Raw genomic sequence first — 18,502 nt, 5'->3', positions numbered from 1 at the left:
TGGTATCGCTATCAAATTCATTGTACATTAATCGAATAAAGCTTAATTTATAGTATGCATACAGAACTATTTGGCACAGTTATTTTTTTTTTTATAAAACTCCGGACTTTGACGTAATTTTGCAAAGAGCATAAAAGAGTAAGAGACGGCACTCCATAGATATTTTTTGAGCTCACGCACACATATGCATTTTAGAGAACGACCCGCAAATCTTTACCAACCGCACAAACTACAGGCGGAGCTACCAACATAATGCCTTATTTTCTGACAGTATTAGTGACGTTCGTAATAACTTATCGATTATCGATACTTTGCTAGGGTTGTAATTGCATATCGATATCTAGTATAGGAACCTTCAATATTTAAATGATTACTATTTTTATTTTATACTATGTGTAAGTAAAACGAAGTTTTGTAACGTAAATTATTTATTTCGAAATAAAATAGGTATATTACAATAAGTATTGAACATGACATAGCAGTTGTAGGCATGAGGAATTATTGAAAATTATAACAAAGTACAGAAATGATAATTTTGTAAACTTTTATTTTCACAACTTTTTCTAAGAAAAAATAGGATTTTTATTTATAAACATCTTTAATTTTCTTATCAGCTGATCGAACCTCAGCCCTAAGATTACTTTTCAATGCTTTGTTGCTGTGCTTTTTTACTTTTGTCAGCAAAATTGTTTTCACTTTTTATGAAGCTGTCATTAATGATTTTACAACTTTTTCTTAGAAAAAGGTAACTTAATATGTTAAACATCTTATCATAAATTTCTTTATTATGTTGTTGACATTTAAACCAACTAAAATTACAATTTGTACTCAACATTAAGAAAATGAATTTTCCAACATTTTCCATATATATCTGGTCGGCAATATGGTCATGATAAAATTGTTTAGCTTCATTTACGGTGGTACATAATTGAATTGTTGGATAAACGAGACTTTTTTTATCATGCCACCATTCGCGAAGAGATATATATGCATACAAATCATTGTCAACAGGAGTTTTCACGCTCAAACACTCTTCACAAATTAAACAAGAACTGTTCTGTAATAGTTTGGCAGCTAAATACCCGCTTACATATACTACTGGTTGGTTTTCAAGGCTACACAAATTTTCAATGGGCTGTTCTAAGTTTTCAGGGTCCGGGATAGACAACACAGGATAAAATTCAGTGTCTGTGGAATCTTGAACATTAATTTTTATTTCTGTTGTTTTTAAATTAGTTTTTAAAATGTCTTTATATTCCAGCATATGTTTATTGTTGTCTGCTTCACAATTAGCACTTCTGCTATGAGGCACTTTCAGCCCAGTAACCATGCTTGTTTTAAGCGCTGCAGTAAAGTGCGTGATAGTGGGATTTCTATTGGTTACACTGTGTTGCCTAATGATTCCAAATAAGTTTTCCAGAGAGTCTTGGTTAAACTGTCTAAGGTTCATATATTTAAACCCTTCATTCTTTAACTTTTCCCAAATATCGTTTAAGGATTTGATAGATATTTGAAATCCCTTTACGCATTTAACATTTTTTAGTATCGTGTTTTCTGCTGTTATAAATTTTATGGTTTTTAACTTATCAGTATAAAAGGTCCAAGACTCAATGTGATTACTTGATGTGGAAACATTTTCCCGGATCCCTTTCTTTACGTCATTTAAAGATGATGGACCATTTGTACAATCAAATAGTTTATCTAACTGTTCAATCACAAATGCTGTATCATTGCAATCAGAAACTTCTTTCCATGCCATCATTTTTAAAATAGCTGCCACGGTATTACTCAGAGCATGCGCAGCATACTTCACCCTCATCTTAGTTTTGAATGTTGGATTTACAATGGTACTATTCAGTTTTTTAAAATTTAAAAAATTTCTGTTGTGTTCTTCTGCAACTACCAAATGCCTCCATTGTGCAATTTTTCCATCGAAAGACATATTTCCACTTTTAAAGAAATTGTTTCGTAATGATTTGAACAAGTGAGGGATGTCATAGATTATAAAAATTTTGTCATTATTTACAGAGAAAAAGTTGCTATCTATGCCTTGTCCACAGTTTCTTTTTAACATGTTAAGAGCTCCTATATTTGTAGATCCCTGATCACAAACTGTTGTTAGAACCATAAATCCGATTTCTTTTAATTTTTTGATGATGTCCGATATAATTTTTGCCAGTTTTGCTGTTGATATTGTGCCTTCCACAAAATAGTGCGCAATATATTGCTTGTATTTATGTTTAGCACCCTGTATCATAAACACTAACGCATGGTCTGCAATTTTCTTTTCTCGTCCCATGTTCTCGCCCTCTCCATAATCCACGTAGCCATCCACTTTATCAGCAATTTCGTTATAAATTATCCGTTTCTTTAACGCCATCTCGTCAAATATTAACGAGCAATATTTATTTTCCTTTGGCATACTTGATGCTTTTGCCTCTAACATATCAATTATATTTTTATTTATACCAGGCTCCATTGGTATATTTTTTAAGATCCTTTGGAGCGTTTTAGTGCTTGGTAGCGTAAACAGCTTTTGCATATAGCGGTATGCTTTAGGGGACCGTTTAAATATAGCCAAAGCATATATTTTGTTGGCTAAAGTCCACCTTTTTCCTTGTGACTTCTTTTTGTTATTCTGCACTACATCCTTTACTAACGATGTCAGCACTTCCGAATCTAACTTGTCTAAATTCACTCTTGACTTCGCTATATTCCTTATTGTTTTTTTTGCATTTTGTAACTGTCGCCAAAGCCTCTTCTCTTTAATTGTAAATGTTGATGAAGTGTCTGTAATAAAAACATTTCCATTAGTAAAAAAAACAACATTAAAGCAAATTGAATTGAATATTGGTTAATTAATCAGCAATTTTACTTAGTTTTTTAAATTAGGTATGTTTTATCTTACCTTTCATTTCAATGTTTTTCTTAGGTCTTTTATAACTGTGGACTAATATTTCTGCCTGTGCATCTTGATGGCAAATGTTTTTATCATCTGAAATATTATAAATATGCAAATTAGTTTAAAATTTATTTTGTTGTTTTATGAAACATATTATTTCCAAATCAATCAATCATTATCAAGTTTTAAAAAAATGCAAAGACAGGATAATGATAGCTCTTCTCATAAAATATGAAGCGTGGGCCCACCTTCAATAACAATGACATAATATTAAATTAAAGGCATTTAGAGGTTTTAATGTTCTGCATTCTGGATGCGGTCTGCGGGTATGTCAAGACAATCTGTAAGTGGTCGTGATAAGGCAATCAGTCACGTGTGCTTTGCGTTCTTTGTTCGTATCCGCACGGTCAAATCGCATTAATATAAAATGTACAGAAACCTAGAATGTTGTACATATAAGTTCATTTTGACCTGACTGCAGACTGCAGAACGCATCCAGGGTGGCATTCTTTAGTTTGAGGGAAGGCATATTTTAGAAGGTAAATAATTAGTTTGTACACTTACCATGAGTAATGGGTTTATAGGTCATATGTTCTGGTGCATTGGAAGTAGAAGGAAGAGGTTCAAAAGTTGTTTTCGCAGAAATACCAGAATCTGGTATATCCACAGCTCCCAAACATGTTGAATTTAGTTGTTTGGTTGTAGTTGTAAGGGGAACTGAAAGCAGATAATGAAATGTGAATTGGGTAATAAAATGTCATGTTCTTACCCAACTTTAGGGTACAATCAGTCTAGTACATGTCTTGCTCACATTAAAAATTACTAGCTTATAAATATTATTAAACTAGCTGACCTGGCTAATTAATGTAGATGGCCTAAAATTTTTCAAATTGGTCCGGTACTTTTTTTGAAGAATTTGTATTACACAAATTACTAAAGTCCCTCTAACTCAACACACATTCTAAGCTAAATTGTGTTACGAGTGGGTTTACTACAATATTCAAGCTGTGGGGTTCTAACCCGCACTTTAGGCTATCTTGGCTTCGAGTTACGGAGCCGATCAAATACAAACAAACAATTAAATATTTCCTTTTTATATTATTAGTATAATTTTAGATAAACATACCTCGTTCAACTGGATTTGACTTCTTTGGAATGCAATATGAATGATCATAAAGAACTGTAACAAAGTATAGATATAATTAATAATTGAAATTATATATTATTTATTGATAAGCATACAACACATGTTTGTGGTTACAAAGAAAGAACCTTGTTAAATTGCATTCGGTTGGTTTGTTTTGGAAACCAAAGAAAATTAATTAAGACATCTAAATAATTCAGAAAAATTGATAGATAGTAAATTAAATTTTAAAAAAATAATTGAAGTCGTCATCATACCTGTCTTGAGGTTTTCTTTATTGGAGTCTTTTACATGAAGAGGAAACTCTGTCAAAACTTCATCTGGCAAGATGGGATTGCTCAATTCCAGTGTTGGAATAGCTGAGTTCTTCAGCCGAGTTCCTTTGGCATTGAAGGATTCAGGAGTGAAGTGCCCACCACAAACAAACTTCAGTTGGTGTAACTTTTCAATAGGTACATATGCTAAGTCTTCTATGCCAGCATTTTTAACCCATATTCGACAACTGAAATAAGAAATACCTATTAGAAAAGAAAAAGAATAACAAACTGAAATTTATTCATCAACTAATTTCTTTTAGTATTGTTATGCAATTCATTTTCAGAGTACGAAACAAAATACTGAAATTAAAAATTGGTTATGGTTATTTACTGTATGATTAAAAATATTAATCCCAGCCTTTAAGTTTACACAATCAGTAAAATTATCTTGTAATAAATGAGTGTTATTAGAAACTTACCGGTCAGAATCCAGAGGAAACCTACTCAAAAGTAAGGGTGATCCACCACGACTTCGCCTCTTATTACAAATAACGCACTTCTTGTTGTTTCTACTCTCCATTATCAGTAGAAGCCTAAAATGAAATAGGTATTAATTAAACAAAGCCTATAATTTCTCTCCAACCAGTGTCAATGCCCTGGTTCATGCATTTACCAGTTTTGAAAGTACATTTACATTTTCATCACATAGGGTTGTTTTTAATGAAAAATAGATTTGTAATAGATCTAATATTTCAAGTAAGTAGATAACATACCCATTAAACAGAAAAGTAAATAAGAGTTTAAACTTCTGTAGAAGTTGAAACACAGCTTATTTAAAAGAGTCTCTATCTCACAAAAAACATAACACTGAACAGCAAACTTTATCACGCCCGATACGGAGGAACTTAATCAACTCAACGTAAACGACAGAAAAGTTTATTTACAGTAATATTGCACCAAATCTGAGAAAATAACTTCACACGAATCAATTCGCCGGTTAAAAACACGGGGTGGAAACCACAGATTAGAGAGTATGTCTAAAGACAGATAGGAAACGGCCCTAGTATTGGTTAAACGATAAACAAACTGGTACCGAGCTAGATTGTCCAGTAGGTGGCGCTGAATACAATATGGCGTCTGCCGCCCACAGATTAAATATACCTGTCATACTTTTTTATGATCCGTTCCTTTTCATGTATTGCGGTTAAAAATAAAACTATTGAAGTATCAAATGAAACTTTATTGATGAAATATAACATGAAATATTTTGTTTACGAAAATCAATAAGCATTAAAACTATTGGATTTTAAAAGATTACAGTTACTGTTGTGATTACAGTAGGTACATTGTTTTAGTTTTTACATAATGTACTCACGGCTTGACATTTGTATGTAACTCATACAAAATAAGTTGCGTTATGACTTATAGTAAAATAGTTTTTAATGTTCTCCATAAATTCACACGTTCACTCTCACTTTGGTTCTGTCCAATCCAATAGCCACTGTAAGCAGGCCAGATCTACACGTTTCTCACCACCTGTAAAATATATGAAATATTTGTAAATTAAGAGCAAAAAGATGCGCATGTCACCGCAAGACTGTAATCTCCTACATCATCTACATTCTACACTAATATTATAAAGAGTACAGCAGATGAACAAGTGATCTGTCTTATCTACCATACCTATCTTACTGTCTGTTTTGTTTCTAGATTTGCACTACTTTGTTAAATAAAATTAATTTACCTTGTCAAATGTGTACTTGTCAATCAATTACATGTACATTCACAGAATCTGGATTCCACCAATCTGTAATTAAATAATTAACTTTTATTTGATCCTAGTCGAAAAGCGTCAGAGGATAGTGTTAGAATCATTTTGAGGGTATTTTAAATTTTAAAGGTACTTACCAAATGTTCTTATCAACAGAAGTTAATATTCATCTAATACAAATCTTCCTAATTTAATGCATTTATGTCATGGCATAACTTGCAAATGAAATGAGTTCATCGTTTGTAATCAAGCATTCTTGGTCTGGTTTTATTGTTTATATAGGTTTCTTCTAAACTTATTTGAATAGGAAGTAAAGGTTGGTTCATCTGGATTTTAAGTAACAGTTGACAATAATGATCAGCACCGGTGATTCCATAGCAAGCACTTTTATTGTAATTGCAGCTTAACACCTTATAAGTTCGATATTAACCTGAAACAAATAGGTACTTAGATTCACTGTATAAAACACGTATCATCATTCACTGTGTCCTGCAATCTATGCCTGCAATGTACCTACGTGTATTGTATTTTGGGTCCAAACTCCAAAGTATGTTGTTACTCCATGAAACGATCCATATTTAGTTTCCATTGATTTAAATGGAGTTATGAATGATATTGTAATGAAGATTTAATCCTTTGTGTGGTTCAATACTTGATAAAACATGATGTTGCTGCAAGCTGCAATAACCTTTCTCGAGTGGATATCTTACTTGAGAGAAATTTCTTCTTGAAACAAACATCAATCCAACTGGCAATCCATGCACATGTAGTTCTTATTAATATTGATTGAGAAATTATTGATTTTAGATAAAATTTGTTTAAAGAAAAACACGTTTTTTCGATGAAAATTTTTGACGTTTTTTTTTTTAATAATGTCACAGTTGTAGACTTGAGACGGAACTAAATTGATTAAAGTGAAAATTACGACTTTGAATTAATATACTTTTAAATAAACATTTCATTTATAGAATGCAAATAGATTCAATAAAATAATTTATAAATAAAAGTTGAAGTTGTAATTCGAAAATGTTTACTAACTTGATTCCAGACACGCAAAAGACCATTGCCATTGTCGCATAAAGGACAACTATAAAAAAAGTCACTTCCTCTCGGAACTGTCAAAAAAATTCACTCTCTATGGAGCTGTCAAACTCTATGGCGTTTCCACCCCGTGGTGGAAACGCAACTGTGACATTATTAAAAAAAAAAACGTCAAAAATTTTCATCGAAAAAACGTGTTTTTCTTTAAACAAATTTTATCTAAAATCAATAATTTCTCAATCAATATTAATAAGAACTACATGTGCATGGATTGCCAGTTGGATTGATGTTTGTTTTAAGAAGAAATTTCTCTCAAGTAAGATATCCACTCGAGAAAGGTTATTGCAGCTTGCAGCAACATCATGTTTTATCAAGTATTGAACCACACAAAGGATTAAATCTTCATTACAATATCATTCATAACTCCATTTAAATCAATGGAAACTAAATATGGATCGTTTCATGGAGTAACAACATACTTTGGAGTTTGGACCCAAAATACAATACACGTAGGTACATTGCAGGCATAGATTGCAGGACACAGTGAATGATGATACGTGTTTTATACAGTGAATCTAAGTACCTATTTGTTTCAGGTTAATATCAAACTTATAAGGTGTTAAGCTGCAATTACAATAAAAGTGCTTGCTATGGAATCACCAGTGCTGATCATTATTGTCAACTGTTACTTAAAATCCAGATGAACCAACCTTTACTTCCTATTCAAATAAGTTTAGAAGAAACCTATATAAGTAATAAAACCAGACCAAGAATGCTTGATTACAAACGATGAACTCATTTCATTTGCAAGTTATGCCATGACATAAATGCATTAAATTAGGAAGATTTGTATTAGATGAATATTAACTTCTGTTGATAAGAACATTTGGTAAGTACCTTTAAAATTTAAAACACCCTCAAAATGATTCTAACACTATCCTCTGACGCTTTTCGACTAGGATCAAATAAAAGTTAATTATTTAATTACAGATTGGTGGAATCCAGATTCTGTGAATGTACATGTAATTGATTGACAAGTACACATTTGACAAGGTAAATTAATTTTATTTAACAAAGTAGTGCAAATCTAGAAACAAAACAGACAGTAAGATAGGTATGGTAGATAAGACAGATCACTTGTTCATCTGCTGTACTCTTTATAATATTAGTGTAGAATGTAGATGATGTAGGAGATTACAGTCTTACGGTGACATGCGCATCTTTTTGCTCTTAATTTACAAATATTTCATATATTTTACAGGTGGTGAGAAACGTGTAGATCTGGCCTGCTTACAGTGGCTATTGGATTGGACAGAACCAAAGTGAGAGTGAACGTGTGAATTTATGGAGAACATTAAAAACTATTTTACTATAAGTCATAACGCAACTTATTTTGTATGAGTTACATACAAATGTCAAGCCGTGAGTACATTATCCCTTCATTTGGCAAGACACAAATTGTTTGATTTTTTCAATAAATTCTATTTAGACCTAATTGTTACTATCAAATAAAGTTAAGAAAAATAATAAAAAAAATATTTGGTTGGTATTTTCGCGAAAAACGATTGTTGCTTATTTACCACATTGCCAAATAGGGGTACTTAAATATAACATTGAGATATATTATAGAATTAATTTTTTTATATGAAAATCATAAAAAAAATCAATCGTATTTCACATTATATGCATTAAACTATTTTTTGGCCATTTTCGCAAAGTCGACAACGACCTTTTTCTCCAACATTTGATAGATGACGCATGTCATCATACTTCACGATCAATATGCCGAGCCAAGGTTGGCTTTTTATTTTCTCTTTAGCTTCTGAAACTGGTATGTTACCGTTATCTGCTATAGTTGTTGACTTCAACGCAAGAAAAATGTGTTTATCATTTAAATCAGTTCAGCGGTATAAGCTTGAAGACAGACAACACAGAGACAGACAGCAAATTCTTCCTCTCTCCTAAAATGATGTGCCCGACAGGGTCCATAATTGCATCAAAAGTAATTGTATACCATCTCTATAACATTATTCATGTAATACATGATTGATTTATTGGGTATTGACACTTTTTTGTATTAACAAAAAGATAAACCTATTTTGTTAGATGTTTGGCACTGATGCTTCTAGGCAACATCGAGGTTCGGAAGCATGTCATATATTAGAAAACACAGTTTCTACGCCAAATATTGCTTTACATGATTAGTTTGATTTATTATGAATAAAATTTAGACAAAACAAAAACAATTAGAGATGATAAAATAGTATAAAATCATAAAACTTCCGTCTTTGTTATTCTCATTGCGCGTCATCTTGGCGTCTGACAGAAATATGAATATGAAATCACTCAAAACTCAGTCGACGACCGATTTACTAGTGTTTTGCTGAACTAAGCTTCGTAACAAAATCGAATGATTTGCACAAAACTTATTATTTGGTGCTGTAGAAATATTCAAAGTGGTTGTTGCTTAAAAGCATCACTGCCAAATGAAGGGTTATGTAAAAACTAAAACAATGTACCTACTGTAATCACAACAGTAACTGTAATCTTTTAAAATCCAATAGTTTTAATGCTTATTGATTTTCGTAAACAAAATATTTCATGTTATATTTCATCAATAAAGTTTCATTTGATACTTCAATAGTTTTATTTTTAACCGCAATACATGAAAAGGAACGGATCATAAAAAAGTATGACAGGTATATTTAATCTGTGGGCGGCAGACGCCATATTGTATTCAGCGCCACCTACTGGACAATCTAGCTCGGTACCAGTTTGTTTATCGTTTAACCAATACTAGGGCCGTTTCCTATCTGTCTTTAGACATACTCTCTAATCTGTGGTTAAAAACTCAAACTCAATTGACAGACATTTTTTTTCATTTGTCAAACTAACAATACTACCAACATAAGGACACTAACAATTATTTTTAGTATGGTGGTATTGATCCGCGGGTTCCCCTGCTATAGTGAAATCAATCCAAAATGCACTTTATTGCTTAAGGGATAAGGTTGTATATCAATTGCTACATATAGAGACTAGTTTTTGTATGAGAAGTGTCTACCCACTGTAATTTTGGTTTAAGTGAAATGAATGGTGCCCATCACAGGTGCCCATTGGCATAGCTACAGGTTTTACCTTAGAATACTTGTTTTATATTTGTGGAGAGTTACCCTACCTAAAAAAAAAACCCTAGCTACGCCAAAGCTAGCGTTATTTGATAAGGATCAGATATAAACACAAAATAATCTTGCGTGCATACCAATGTTATTTATACCATTTTGCAAGGGGAAAGGGATTTGTGATTAGCCCTGACTACTTAAGGACAGGAAAAAATCAAATGATACCGCGAGCTAACTACGAACAGTGCCATCTATTGACAACCGTGCGAACTACGTAGTGTCATTGCTCGGTGATAGGTGTTGCTGATTGCAGCTCATTGTTACAATACTTTTTATTAAAATCGGATTTTATTCCGGAGGTTTTACAATTTCTTACTACTTTCGCAAATCATTACAAATGAAGAAAGGAATTTACGGTGTGGTACCCTCAATGTACAATTAGATTTCGAGCGATACCACTTTTGGGCATTCTCCTTTCGGCCAAACCAACGCGTGTAGTCTGCGTGGGCGATGGCGATGGCGATGATGGCGATCTGTAGGATCAAGTAGGATCGCCATCGCGCACTTTGGCCATAAGTTTTTTTCACTGCGCCCTAAGCATGGAGGTATTATACCTCCATGGCCCTAAGCTGCAAAATTTTTTTTTTTAATTTAGAAGTAGTAACTGGCGGGAAAAGTTTTAAAACTATACGTTGCCAAGAAAGAAGTGCACAGTATTTTAGTTATAATTATGGCTGCTGCGTACTGCTGCTTAACTATAATTACCTACTAACACTGAAACTTTTCAGATAATAAGCTGGACAGCAGAAGAAAATCTCATAAGGTAAGTTCTATTTTTTGTAACCTATTGAACTTCGATGAGCTGTTAAACAAGCGAATAATAAATTAATTTTAAAAATCGTTTTTAACTATTTATGTGGGTGGCAAAAGAAACAAGTTATATATCAGAAGCTATATTTTAATTTAATATTTACAAATAAAGTAGGTACACAACTTAACATAATTAATAATTACTTACTTTGATCGAGCTATAAATGAACCTAAAAGCGGTTGCAGAGCCGGGGTTTTAATTTGAGATTGTAAATTCGGTACACTACCTATGTTACTTTTAATCGGCCGATAGTTGAGTCTGCTTCCAATTTGTATGAGGAATCGGCCGATACCAAATCGGTGTGGTGTGCGCACTTCCATACATCTTCCTTCATACTGATGAATAACAGCCAGACCCAACTATCGGTCGACTAAAAATCTGTGGTCTGCGTGGAAGCTGAGGTACTGATATAATTAATAAGACCTACCTATTACCTATTTACCCATTGTTACTGACCACGTTTACAAGCAAATAAATTATTTTAAAGAAAAAGTGTAAGCTATTATAAAATAAAACACGGTGAAAAGTTTTGTACTCGTGTATTACAAAACTCCAGAAAAAACCCGACTTGGCATAGCATTATTTTTAAATGCACATTCCTGTGCAAGACATACAAGTTCTGGTAAGAGGCATAAAAAATAAAACATCCAAAATACACAATGAAACAGCAATTTTGTAATGATTTTTTTGTCAGTTTACAGCACATCACACTATACTTACTTTTTTTGTGCCAGTATCACACCTATTACCATTACTTAAGATGCCCACAGTAATTTTACCTTGATGAGTCATCGACCATTCTAGTCAACAATTGTATACACGCATTTTGTTTAAAAAATCTACAAATTTTACAGAATATTACATAATTAATTGTTATGTAATTTGCTTGAACGAACGCGTGACAAGTGCATATTAGTTATACCACGTTACTGTACAAATAATGAAAATATATATTTTACCCAGTTCATAAATAAAAAAAAGATAAAAAATAGTCGGATAAAACGGTAAGGAGAGGACTAGCTTTTAGCGAAAGTTTTACCTAAAAGTCCATGAGGAAAGTAGTGCGCCTTAGAACAGGGTGTGTTATAATAGAAACTATTTACAAAAAAAGTAATGGAGTCCATACGTTTATAAGGTTTACAATATTTACCTAGTTGCACATAACACCAGAAATGAAATAAAATACAGTAAAGGGATAGAGTAAGAAGATATAAAATTCACAATTATTTACATTAGAATCCAACGCAAACTCATATTTTCATGTAAAAATCAATACTCTATTTGGGCAAGTAATAATAACGAATCACACTACAAATATATTATTATTTACCCAACAAGTGTAAATCATTCCCATATTATCGAGTTCAAAGGTTCGACTGCACGTGATTGAGTAAACCGCAATGACTCACGTGAAATACGCATATCATAGATATCATACAAAAGGTCAGTAAATTTAAAATAATAACATGATTGAAAACTACCATTTTTAAATAATCAGGATGGAATTTTGTGATGTCATCTGCAGGAAAAATACTCTTGATACTGTAGATAGAAAATTTTAGTCAAAGAAAACATTTCTTTATGATTGAAAAGAAAGAACTGCATTCAAAGATTTCCAAAAATTCGTTCTTCACACACGGGAATCAAACCGACTAAAATCTGTTAAAATTACATCCTGACTTTTATTGCATCGATAGTTAGGGTCAATTATAAAAATCCTAGAATGCAGTTATCTTTCTTTTTAATAAAAATAAAGAAATGTTTTCTTCAAGTAAAATTTCTATCAACAGTCCCTTCAGGTGGAATTACAAAATCCATCCTAGTTACTTCGGTCCGGGTCCGTTATGCGATTTCGTTATTAGAACTGTCACAAATGTTACTGAGGTGCGATTTATTTGATGTCGAGTGTAGTTGGCTTGTATCGGATATTCTATCGCAAACACAACAACTTGCGACACCGCCGAATAAAGTTGTATGACCGTTACCTAGGTAACGACTATAAATGGAAAAAATATAAAAGACGAGTCTTTTTATTTCAATTAAAAGTTTTAGGAGGTTATCAACCTTACTAAAAATACTAATAAAGACTATCAATGGCATAAATTATTCGTAAGCGTACAATAATTTGACTGCAGAACCACGTGTGCTGGATTGATGGAGAAAACTTTGTTGCATGGAACGGTTTATAATTAATTAATACCTACAGTAAAATAATTTTAACCACGACCAAGTGCAGTCACTTACATACGTGCTTACATAGTATTTTGGATTGTTACAAAAATAAAATAAATTACATAAAATGTAGCATCAATATTCCTATAATGTGCGTTATTCGTCTAAAAATTAGGTAGGTGTAATAGGTATTTATGTCCGAGAAAATATCGAGGTTCTTTTTAAAAGAAAGTAGGTATTTTAGAGGTAATGCGGTTTTATGGTTAATCCTCTCTGCTAGTCACAGAAACTAAATTTGCGGAGCTGCGGGTGTATTGTATTATTTAAACAAATATTGTACATTTTATTGCTATCAAACTTATCATCCACACACCAAAGCGAATACTTACAAAAATACCAACCTACATATTTTATAATAGGTGTAGGTGGTGTACATTGTTTTGGTTAGTCGTTTAATGGCAATGCCAAATACAAGTACCTAAATAAAAAAAATGTTATGTATATTCGCGACTAAATACTAAGTACGAGAACACTTTGTAAGAAAGAACCAACACTATCTTTTGTTTGAACATTTGTAACGAATATCATCTTTAAGTAAATATTCATACGAATTTACGTCATAAAGGTTTTATAAATAACATAAAAATCTATAGTAACTAATTCAAAACATCAATCAGTTAAAACTGAAACAATTTTGAATCTAAAGCATAATAAGTATGACTACCAGTTGGGCGCCACCCTCTCCCCTACACCATTTGTATCTATCCCTGTCGCTCATACCAGAACCTTGCTATGAGTGAAAGGAAAAGATACATGCGAAAATACGGACGCGTTTGAAAATCCCGACCTATATGTATTTTACTAACCTTCGAAACTTCTATTTCATTGGTGCAGTTCTGTATCGTATCACTACATCTGCTTTTCGTTTTTCAATTACATATTTTATTTTATTGGCAGTATATAAATTCATTGTGTTCGCGCATGTTTCAGTGATATTATAGGTAAAATAGCTTATTTGGCATATAGCTTAACATTTTATCTTTGAATACAACAATAAGGTTGAGCGTAAGAAGAGAAGCAGGTGGACGTTCAGTGAAGAGCAGATAGGTAATCCAGCAAATATGGTCCGAATGCATACAGTGCATGTTTCAAGTCAAGTCGACAAACTGCGCGCAGTAATTCATATTACACCTCGAGTCGATGTACTATGCACCTTACGTCTTAGGCATTCAAGAGTACATTTTCTTGAACATAACTAGGATTATCTGCTCTTCAATGTTGTCTATATTCTGCATCGCAGCTTACGTGCAGCCGAGTTTAGATATCCAAACAGAATTGAAATTCCCTTGAACACTATCGTAAAAAAAAACTATTACATAACCAACACTAAATGCAAAATCTAAGAATTACACCTACATATCCTGTTTTTAAATATGTACACACATAAAATATACTATTTACACATTTTACAAATAAACCCAAGTTCTTTTCTTGCCTGAGAATCCTACTGTGTAGCTTAGAAATATTTTCCCCAACCTATAAATTAATGATCTTGGTTATGTAATTTCCAAAACTAAAAATATAATGGCTACGTTATTATTGATTACTAAAAGCTAATAAATATACATTATTACAAACGAATTGGACTTGTTATAAAAATATACATTTACATCATGTAATTAATCGGTAGATGTACAAAAATAATTCCAACTGAAAGTTATTGCAACTTGTTGTACTGTATGTATGTAATGATTTCTCCAATGCAAGACAACAAAGCAAGTGGTCCAGTGGCATATAAGAAAGTACGATTAGCTATTATTACATAAATATTTGAAATGCTTTGTCTGAAATTAAATCATCAAAGTATTTTTTAAGTGTGAGTGTTGGCCAAATCCAAAAAGACAGCGAACAGTTAAATAACTGGGCGATTCTGCGAATTTAAAAAAGAAATCTGCATCATTATATTTTGAAAAATAAATGACCCTACCTGACTTGAGCTCCTTGATTATGTAAAAAGATAATACAACAACCTGCGTAATTACATTAATCATTACTCATTAGATATAAGAATCCATTTCTAAGGATTCAATTACTGGTTAGGATTATTATTTTTCAAGTTCTAATAATGCAATTTTAGTTTTTGTCAAAAAACGTCCCTTACCCTTCTTCTTTTTTAGGATTGTCTATTATTTCTTATACTTTTGGATTAGACCAATCACACACATGAAAAATCTCTTTAGGCCACATAATATAGGTATGGAGTAAATTTTATACCCCACCTTTGCGATGCTATATCTCATATAAATCTCCCAAATCAGCATACAACTATCTTATTTGCACCATTTTACATTATAAATATGACAACACAGACTTAGTAAATAGTTTTGTGGAAATCACTTTGAAGCTAGAAATTATGTTGTATATTTCTAAATTTAGTTGGAACTGGCCGTGGCTTATTTAGCAATAATAAAAATATTTGACAGTTTATATTAAATAAAATGCTTCTCAGAAGATGCATTATAGCCTGACCAAGGTCTTACATTTTTGTAGTAAATGACAATCAACATCCTATAGAAAAGGGAAGAAAGTTTTGGAGATTTAATTGGATATTGACTTTAATCCCCAGGCCTTATGATTTTGGTCAGACTATACATACATTGGCAAATGTGACCTACTGAATGATATTTGAATTATGCCATTCCAACTTTTACAATGTATGTATAGGTATGACAGTAGCTTTTGTGCCTGACATCACATTTCATTAGAAAAAAATGCATTACATTCTTAATCACATTCGCCAATGGAGAAGCACTTATTTATGATATCATCATAGCTATGCACACAATCATTAGATCTAATTCACTTTTGCTTAAGTAAAAAGCACATTGTTCATAACCTATGCTCTTTTACGAGATAACACATCCGTTTTTTGCTTGTATATGTCCATCAGATCTCTCTATCTCTGACAATATTGCGTGAAACATATCCGTGACTGACTGAAAAGGAAAGATATTTTTTCAACTAACAAAATTTTTTATATAATACTTGTTTCTATTAAATAATAAATTATTTCACATCAGTAATAAGTATAACAAAGTTCAACATTACTGAACAATATCATTGTTTTCAATAAGAAAGAAAAAAAAAAAGATTCTTACCTCATTTCGTTTTGCACTGGTTTCCACAAAAGCAGCTTTCCATTTTTCAGCCAGTCTTTTCCCTTCTTCTGTACTGATTTTCCTTTCTAGATGAAGATCTGTTTTGTTTCCAACTAAAACTATGGGTACACTAGAAGATAAAAAAAATATGCATTAAAGTAAATCAATTAAATGTCAATGAAACTGTCTCAAGATTATATTTACAAGTAATTTTTAACTGAAAATTCAAAGATAAATGTTTATACATACTGTATTTTTCCAACCATATCCAGAAGCTTATCATAAATGATTTGTACTATTTGAAAACTTTTGCTTGAAGTGATAGAATATACTAGGACATAGCCATGAAAGTCCATGCTGTACTGTAGGGGAAATATGCTGTATTCATCCTGGCCTGCAGTGTCCACCAGCTTCACCTCATATTCAGTTGAATTTAACCGGATGAATTTTGTAAATGCTGAAAATATAACATTTTGAAACCTAAACAATCACACACGAAGGTAAGTTAATATTATAATGATAATGTGGTTTGAATGAGTAACTGACAGCTGCAATGTTATGACTATAATATTCACTTGGTAAAAAAAGGCAAAGAAAATTTTCTTAAAAATAATTATTACTTAACAACTTAACAATTTTATTTCAAATGACAATCTTATCTGTTTATAAACACTGTTTATTTACTAATTATTATGAAATAACATGAAATCCTAAAAGAACACATGGCCACTTCAGTGTTACAAAGAATTAATAGAAACCAAAACTCACTGTTTTCTATAGTTGGGTCGTAAGAATCCACAAATTGACCTTCAACGAACTGTATGATTAGAGATGATTTCCCTGAAAGTAATATTAAATAATGAGACGTCACAAACTTAAAAAATTAAGACGCACAAATGCGAGTAAATGATGTTGTACTTTACCTACGGATCTATAACCCATCATGGCAATTTTTCTCTGTTTTGATGGCATTTTAGCAATATGTATAAATTTTTATCACACTAATTCACTGAATTGTTCCCCAGATTAATTGTATTATCCCAAAATAATGAAAATGTTACTCAAATTCATCGTAAACCTCTCCGTCGCAACTGACATTGACAATTGACAAATTGACAAATTATTGACATCAAACAAAAAAATATAAATTTAGCCATAGAGCAAAGAAGAAGGGACTCTTGGCAAGTCTTGGCAACGGTCTCGTACCGTCATCGTACTACACGGCCACAGTGTTACTATCCATTTCCGTTTTTGCTCTCGCTGTCATCAAATGGTGATTCTTTGCGATAGAACGAGACGACATGATCGGCAATGCACACGCCGACACGTGCACGGAATCACACACAACACACGACCATGACTATAAAAAATATTAATCCATTACCGAGTCTGCGTTGCTGTGATTTTTCATACAAGTTGTATTTCTTTGTTGTTTTAACGCATCTTAACGTATTTTATCTAGAAAGAAAAAGAATGCTAATAGAAAAATCGAAAGCGATCGTAAAATGATCGTATCGGTTACAAATGTTTCCACTATCATCGTCAATTTCCTCAATGGTGAGTAATGTGCTTTATGTCAAAACTCATAATTGACCACAGATTAGAGAGTATGTCTAATTGACAATCGCTGTCAAGTGTCACTGAATTAGATCATCATCAGCGTGACCACTTTTAGTAGATTTCTACTTTTTTGGTAGATTTGAGGCAAAGAGAACGATGATTTAGTAGTGCGAAATCGTTTAGTAGATTTTGGTAGATAATTGGTATTTTTAGAACATTGTTATAAATGGTAGTCCAAAATTAAATTGTAACCGAGTCCAGAATCCAGGCCAGAAAAAAAAGAACTCTAGGGTCCGTTTATGGTCACTATATGAAGGCGAACTAACTTGACAGTTCAATTCAATGCACACAATTAATGTTGCCACATATTGGCTAGTGTTGTTAATATCGACATAAAAAAATTCAAACGTTCAAACCAAGGGTTTATTTTATTTATCAATGAAATAGACATGTTGACACCACAGTCAACTGACGTACTTTTTAAAACTGTCAAAACGAAACTCT

The 18,502-nt window shown here is 32.2% G+C and overlaps 1 protein-coding gene and 2 long non-coding RNA genes across 3 annotated transcripts; 1 reads left to right on the top strand and 2 right to left on the bottom strand.

Annotated features, from left to right (window-relative positions):
- Positions 1 to 5,528: 5,528 nt before the first annotated feature.
- Positions 5,529 to 6,804, bottom strand: LOC135071452 (uncharacterized). Its single transcript, XR_010257251.1, has 4 exons — positions 6,592 to 6,804; positions 6,212 to 6,504; positions 6,048 to 6,110; positions 5,529 to 5,839 (listed from the first exon to the last, which is right to left on the bottom strand). It is a non-coding gene; the product is annotated as an uncharacterized LOC135071452 (long non-coding RNA).
- Positions 6,805 to 7,282: 478 nt separating this feature from the next.
- Positions 7,283 to 8,544, top strand: LOC135071451 (uncharacterized). Its single transcript, XR_010257250.1, has 4 exons — positions 7,283 to 7,624; positions 7,712 to 8,004; positions 8,106 to 8,168; positions 8,377 to 8,544. It is a non-coding gene; the product is annotated as an uncharacterized LOC135071451 (long non-coding RNA).
- Positions 8,545 to 11,174: 2,630 nt separating this feature from the next.
- LOC135088544 (GTP-binding protein Rheb homolog) lies at positions 11,175 to 17,534 on the bottom strand. Its single transcript, XM_063983380.1, has 5 exons — positions 17,362 to 17,534; positions 17,207 to 17,278; positions 16,688 to 16,895; positions 16,439 to 16,568; positions 11,175 to 16,276 (listed from the first exon to the last, which is right to left on the bottom strand). Exons 1-5 carry the CDS (start codon positions 17,408 to 17,410, stop codon positions 16,187 to 16,189), a joined length of 549 nt encoding a protein of 182 aa, XP_063839450.1. The 5' UTR covers positions 17,411 to 17,534; the 3' UTR covers positions 11,175 to 16,186.
- Positions 17,535 to 18,502: the final 968 nt, after the last annotated feature.

The sequence above is a fragment of the Ostrinia nubilalis genome, chromosome 4, assembly GCF_963855985.1.
Source record: "Ostrinia nubilalis chromosome 4, ilOstNubi1.1, whole genome shotgun sequence".
Taxonomy (NCBI): Eukaryota; Metazoa; Arthropoda; class Insecta; order Lepidoptera; family Crambidae; genus Ostrinia; species Ostrinia nubilalis.
Note: the sequence above shows the minus strand (reverse complement) of the source record. Positions and strands in the feature narration are given on the sequence as shown.

Coding starts and splice junctions, on each gene's coding strand:
- LOC135088544 (XM_063983380.1), bottom strand. CDS start 17,410: ATGCCATCAAAACAGAGAAAAATTGCCATGATGGGTTATAGATCCGTA. Junction 16,896..17,206: donor CGACCCAACTATAGAAAACA/GTGAGTTTTGGT, acceptor TTATATTTTCAG/CATTTACAAAATTCATCCGG. Junction 16,569..16,687: donor GATATGGTTGGAAAAATACA/GTATGTATAAAC, acceptor TTTATCTTCTAG/TGTACCCATAGTTTTAGTTG.